This window comes from Lactuca virosa, chromosome 9, assembly GCF_052849685.1.
Source record: "Lactuca virosa cultivar CGN04683 chromosome 9, Lactuca_virosa_CGN04683_v6, whole genome shotgun sequence".
NCBI classification, from domain to species: Eukaryota; Viridiplantae; Streptophyta; class Magnoliopsida; order Asterales; family Asteraceae; genus Lactuca; species Lactuca virosa.
The window spans coordinates 57,724,331-57,730,461 of NC_136434.1; the positions used below are offsets into that span (position 1 = coordinate 57,724,331).

A 6,131-nucleotide genomic window follows, 5' to 3' on the forward strand; every position below is an offset into this window, starting at 1 on the left:
CGGATTTTTTTTTCTAAAAATTCAAAGGAAAAAAAAACATATGAAGGAGCTATTCGTCTTTACTATTTTAATGATTTTATACAAAAATATTGTTAAGGGTACTTACATTTTGTTTAAAGAAATTCAAGTTTTTATAAATACTAAGACGTGAAAAAATTTATTTTTTAAATAACTTTTTAAAAACTTGTTATATATCATATACTATGAACTTTTTGAAAATAAATTTTCAAAATAAATTTATTTTGATATCAAATTTTAATTTTAAGAAATATTAGTTTTCATTAATTTTTATTTTTATAAAACAAAAAATATTCTTTTTTTAATTTTTTATATAAACTTTGTTTCATAAATTTTTTTGATTCTTAACATCTTTAATATAACAAATTTTGGATCATACAATTTTGACTTATAATATTTCAGATCAAATATTTTTGAACCGCAAAAAGTTTTTATTATAAATTTTGGTTCATGATATTAAGATAATAACATTTTGAATCGTTCAATCATACTATTTAAGTTCATAATATTTTTGATAATAACATTTTGAAACATACCTTCCAAAAAACTATTTTCACATTTTTGATAATAAGATTTTGAATCATACCTTTTTAAAAAACTATTTTCACAACCTGTAAATTTATTTTAAAAGCTTAAAAATTGAAGATGCTCATTCCCTGCACACTGCATACAAAACCTAAACACTTCACTCCACCAGTGTAGCAGAAAGGACAGATCTACGATTCTCTCGGGATACCAGCGATGGCTTCATCATCATCTTCTTCAGAAGGTAAAAATGACGAGAGGGAGCCGGCGACTTCCAAGTTGAAGAAGGAAAGATTAGGATGGATGGAGTGGCTTAGAGGTTGGTTCTATTTGGCATACGAGATGCTTTTTCAGAGAATAATGGCGTCTCATTTGCAGAATCCGATGCCTTTGCCTCCCCTCAACGATCTCACTTGCATCATTACCGGATCCACCAGTGGGATTGGCCGAGAAACTGCCAGGTCCTTGTTTTTTCTTATCTATTCCGAAGTTTTAGCATTATTATTCTATTCAGGTATTATGGATGATTAGAATTTGGGACAATTTTACGCTTCGTGACCAACAATTTTCGGTTAAAACTGGAAAAAATTCTAATCAGAACAACATATTTGTCCACAAGATTAAACGATTTGTGGTTATTGATTTACAGCCAAACATTTTTGTTTGTGATCTCGCCGTTTGAATACTCTGTTTGACAAAATAATTAATTCGATTTCTCTTTTTTAAATAAGATGTCAAATTAAGGAATCCGTTCGTAATTGTGTGTTATGAATCACATCACTTAGGTATTCTTTGATTTAATATTATTATCACTAGCATCTCAAAAATTGAATTTCAATGATTGGAAAGGATAATGATGCAATACCTGATTAAACACCCTTTTGAACTACAGAACCTATTTAGAGAAACTAAAAAAACGTAGATGATTTCCTAAAGTAACCTGTATCTTAGATTGCACTTTCACATGGTTTTTAACGTCTCCACTGGTTTATTTTGGGGTTAGACCTTCATAGATGATGCATTGAAGAACACAGAATCTAGCAAGTCCTTGATGACCTAAGGATAATCTTAATGGGATTTAAGGAACCTGGGGGGTTTGAGAGATGTGATTTATGATAAGAATTAATATCAAACTTTCAATGCTTGATCCCCTGCTAAAACCACAATGAGCTTCCTCATCTTGTATATGCATCACTGAATTTTATCATCCTTGCAAATTAGTGTGACAAGTAACATTTCAACTTTGTTTAATCATTCTTGATTCTCTTATTCTTTAAACACGAGCAGACAGCTGGCAGAATCAGGGGCACATGTTGTTATGGCTGTTAGAAATACCAAGGCAGCCCATGACCAGATCAAGAAATGGCAGGATGAATGGTCTGGAAGAGGGCTTCCTCTCAATATTGAGGTATATTTATATAGTAAACTTATTTAATTTGGAACTTTTTTTATTTAAAAAGCAAAGCAAAAAACTTATTTAATTTGTGGAAATTAAGGTGATGGAACTGGATCTTCTCTCCTTGGCTTCTGTTGTAAGATTTTCCAAGGCATGGAATGCACGATCAGGACCTTTACATGTGCTGATAAACAACGCAGGAATATTTTCTATAGGAGGTTAGTTTGGTCACATAATTTACATTTCTTCAAATATTTTTATACCTTCTAAAAAAACAATCCAATAATTCCTCTTACTTCTTTTATTTTTTTAGAACCACAAAAGTTTTCAAAAGATGGATATGAAGAACACATGCAAGTGAATCACCTGGCTCCAGCACTGCTTTCAGTGTTGCTCCTTCCATCTCTTATAAGAGGTTCCCCTAGTCGAATTGTAAACGTGAACTCAATTGTAAGTTTTATTCCCATCTTTTTTTATTATTTTTTCAACTACCCAATTGTGAAAAAAAAAGTAATTATTTTTTATAGATGCATCAAGTTGGATTTGTGGACACAGAAGATATGAATGTTGTTTCAGGGAAAAGAAAGTTCACAAGTTTAGTTGGTTACTCAAGCAGCAAATTAGCACAGGTGTGTTTCTTTTACTAAATTAGTTGAATTAGTAAAATATTAAGTATTAATGTTGTTTCTGTTTACTGTAATTTAATTTTCAGGTGATGTTTAGTAATGTTCTCCACAAAAAGTTACCTGGTGAAGCTGGCATAAGTGTAGTATGTGTATCTCCAGGAATAGTTCAGACTAATGTGGTAACTACTCTAGCATTACCATTTTCATTTGTAAAATTAATTTATGATGAAATATCATTTATTTTAAATTGGAAATTTAGTTTAGCACTACTGATTTTTGAGATTGTGAATTTCAGGCGAGGGATCTTCCCAAAATTGTTCAGGCTGCTTATCGCCTAATCCCCTATTTTATCTTCAGTGCTGAAGAAGGCAAGCAATTAACATGCTCTCTCACATGTTTTTTTAGGAAAAATTGCATGAAATAACAACCTACTTTTTTTTTTGCAATTACAACAGGTTCTAGAAGCTCTCTTTTTGCGGCTACTGATCCACAAATCCCGGAGTATTGTGAAATGCTGAAAGCGGATGAATGGCCGGTTTCTGCTTTTATTTCTCAAGAATGTCACCCTACAAACCCTTCTGAAGAAGCTTATAATGTGGAAACTTGTTTCAAAGTGTGGGAAAAGACATTAGAATTGGTGGGACTTCCTTTGGATGCAGTAGAGAGGCTTATACAAGGGGAAGAGATCTCCTGCAAATTTGGACCCCACGAGAATCAGGATTAAAAAAAAACACGTCTCTTATTCATTTTTGTTCACCACACACATAGACACGCCAATACAACAAAATCAAAGTGTTTTGCTGTTTGGCTTTGTTGTAGCAGATCATTGGCTTTGCATGATTTTTGTTTTTGTTTTTGGGTTGGTGTTTTAGAAATTTATAGGTTCACACTTTTCCTGTGTTCCCAACTATCTAATTTTTACCACTCATCCCCAAATGTCTCCAAATTAGGTGTGTTTGGTTGTGGAAAATATTCTAGTTTTATAACAAAACTTTCTAAGAAAATTGAAAAGTTAAAAAACATGTTTGGTTCAATATTCGTTACAAATATTTTCCTCATTTTTTATGTTACAAACGAACCAGGACAAAGTTAATTTGGAAAATGACTTATATGGGTAAGTATGTTTCAAAATCGTTTAAAAAATACCATTCAAGTTTGATGTGTCCAAAACACACCATTCAAGTAAAGCATTTGTACAAAAAAACACCATCCAAGTTTGGTATGTTCAAAAGACACCATCCAAGTAAACTTTTTGTATAAAAAACACCAACAAACTATATGTTTTGTTCAAATATTACCCACCGGTAACTGATTCTTACAGGTTAAATGATAACTTAGCTTAACTATTATGACATGTCATAATAATGATTGACAAAACAATAAATGATATATTCCTCCTTTAAAAACCGATTTAGGATTTCTTTATGAACGAATGACTTATTCTTCTCCTATGATTGCTCGTCTTCTTCTAAAGTGATGATCTCGAACTCAAGTCCAAAACCCTAATTCTTAACTTAAGGAAAAAAGGGCTCATTTACCCCTGCCTCAATGGACCTCCCTCCCCCTAAGGCCCAAATCCATAAAAAGCCCAAAAAGGCATCCAAGCCCAACTAAAAGGCATCTAAGGCCTAATATGGCCCAAGAACCCCCAATATGGCCTTAAGCCCAAAAAATGACCTGCTACAATCAGGTGGGCCCGATGCCTAACTTAAACAAGTTTGTGCATAGTCCCATCATATGTTGGAGCCTCTGCGATCCGGATGTCGAGCCAGTACGCCCAACGTACTCGGCTAGGGTCAAGAACCACCAATCTTCCAAAGGCCATAACTTCTTCATGAAGAAACCCTAAATCGATTTTTAAATGAGGAATATATTATTTATTGTTTTGTCAATCATTATTATGCCATGTCATAATAGTTAAGCCAAATTATCATTTAACCTGTAAGAACCAATTACCGGTGGGTAATATTTGAACAAAACATATAGTTTGTTGGTGTTTTTTGTACAAAAAGTTTACTTGGATGGTGTTTTTTGAACATACCAAACTTGAATGGTGTTTTTTGAACGATTTTGAAACATAGTTACCTCTTTGAGTCATTTCGTATTGCTTTTTTTCCTTTACTTATTTTTTACCGGTAATTGCCGGTTACCAAATGTCAAATTTGAACAAAGAATGTACTTCGTTGGTGTTTTTTGTACAAATGCTTTACTTGGATGGTGTTTTTTGGACACACCAAACTTGAATGGTATTTTAAACATAGTTACCCATATAAGTCATTTTCCCAAGTTAATTTGATGATATTAGTCGAAAAGTCTTTATGTAGGCTCAATCTTGGCTCAAAGAAGATAAATCTTAAATTGACAGCATCATAAATGTTCATTAGGCTATTAGTATTATTTACTAACAAAGTCCTGAACAAGACAAACAATTCTTAAAAAATGTTTGTAGGATTGCTAAGGAAGTATAAAAAATAAAAAATGTTTGCTAATAAAATCTTAAAAACCATGCTTGATTAAGCAAAGTACAATTCAACTTGAAGAATAAATGAAATTTAAACAACTCAAATAAAAAATGAAATTTTAACTTTAATAACTACATATTTCTATAAATTCAACCCACAACCACAAGAACAGAAAAAGATGGACCAAAATGAAGACCAAAAGATAAAGACAACAAACGCCAATCATCCTAATAGTGAAAATTAACAATTCAAGGAGCCACATAATAAATGTAGGATGACCCTTCTCTAGTCTAGGTCATAACTCATACCATAGAGAGTTGATAGTTGATACTGAAGAAACAGAATATTCTAGTCTTATATTTAACAGTTGTACCCACATACATAACATAACTTCACCTATCCCATTCTGATGATGATGATGCTTGTGGATGCACCTTCAAAGAATCTCTGCCAACATTATTATCATCCGACACCTGGTTGGTGCTATGTGCCCATCCCATGATATGAGGCAAAGCAAACTGCATTTCATTTTTCAATTTTCAAAATATATAAATTATAACTTTTAAATTTAGTTTACATTAAAGAAAGAATCAAAAACACATACACTGAAAGCTGCACGCATAACTGCAAACTCTGCTGTACTTACAGGAACCGTTAATCGTTCGTTAGTTTTCAAGATATTGTTTGCTACAGCTGCACGCAAATAAAACTCCAATATAAATTCAACAACCTTTTTTTTTCTATACATAAATAATATCACATTTACATACTTAGAGAAATGAAATAACCATCTGTGTGTGGCTTAATTGATAAGCTTTTCCTCACTTGACCTGCATCCCTATAATATATATACCATCATCAAATAATATTTCAACATGGCGAGTAAAAACTGATTTTGCTATATATATATATATATATATATATATATATATATATATATATATATATATATATATTTACCATAAGTAACAAAGGGTTATTATTATTATACCTTGATTGCATTAATGGATCATGGAAGAATTCACAAGAATCTCCTGGACCTAAACTTATGAATGATCCAACTTCTGTCACTGACAATGCAAACAACTATACAACAAAAAACCA

General features: G+C 32.0%; 2 protein-coding genes across 2 annotated transcripts in view; one reads left to right on the forward strand and one right to left on the reverse strand.

The window, feature by feature from the left end:
• Positions 1-660: 660 nt before the first annotated feature.
• On the forward strand, positions 661-3,511 carry LOC145140937 (dehydrogenase/reductase SDR family member FEY-like). The gene is made up of 8 exons (XM_079074315.1): positions 661-1,004; positions 1,831-1,951; positions 2,040-2,157; positions 2,253-2,389; positions 2,467-2,568; positions 2,652-2,744; positions 2,861-2,933; positions 3,021-3,511. Exons 1-8 carry the CDS (start codon positions 760-762, stop codon positions 3,287-3,289), a joined length of 1,158 nt encoding a protein of 385 aa, XP_078930441.1. The 5' UTR covers positions 661-759; the 3' UTR covers positions 3,290-3,511.
• A 1,719-nt stretch (positions 3,512-5,230) lies between these two features.
• Positions 5,231-6,131, reverse strand: part of ATWHY2 (WHIRLY 2) — a 1,831-nt gene continuing 930 nt past the window's right edge. Inside the window, exons 5-8 of the mRNA XM_079072122.1 lie at positions 6,019-6,113; positions 5,798-5,865; positions 5,632-5,720; positions 5,231-5,545 (exon numbers count right to left, since the gene is read on the reverse strand). Of these exons, the coding sequence (XP_078928248.1) occupies positions 5,420-5,545; positions 5,632-5,720; positions 5,798-5,865; positions 6,019-6,113 (378 nt within the window). The 3' untranslated portion in view covers positions 5,231-5,419. The remainder of the gene's footprint in view (positions 5,546-5,631; positions 5,721-5,797; positions 5,866-6,018; positions 6,114-6,131) is intronic.

Coding starts and splice junctions, on each gene's coding strand:
- LOC145140937 (XM_079074315.1), top strand. CDS start 760: ATGGCTTCATCATCATCTTCTTCAGAAGGTAAAAATGACGAGAGGGAG. Junction 2,390..2,466: donor TTGTAAACGTGAACTCAATT/GTAAGTTTTATT, acceptor TATTTTTTATAG/ATGCATCAAGTTGGATTTGT. Junction 2,934..3,020: donor TATCTTCAGTGCTGAAGAAG/GCAAGCAATTAA, acceptor CAATTACAACAG/GTTCTAGAAGCTCTCTTTTT.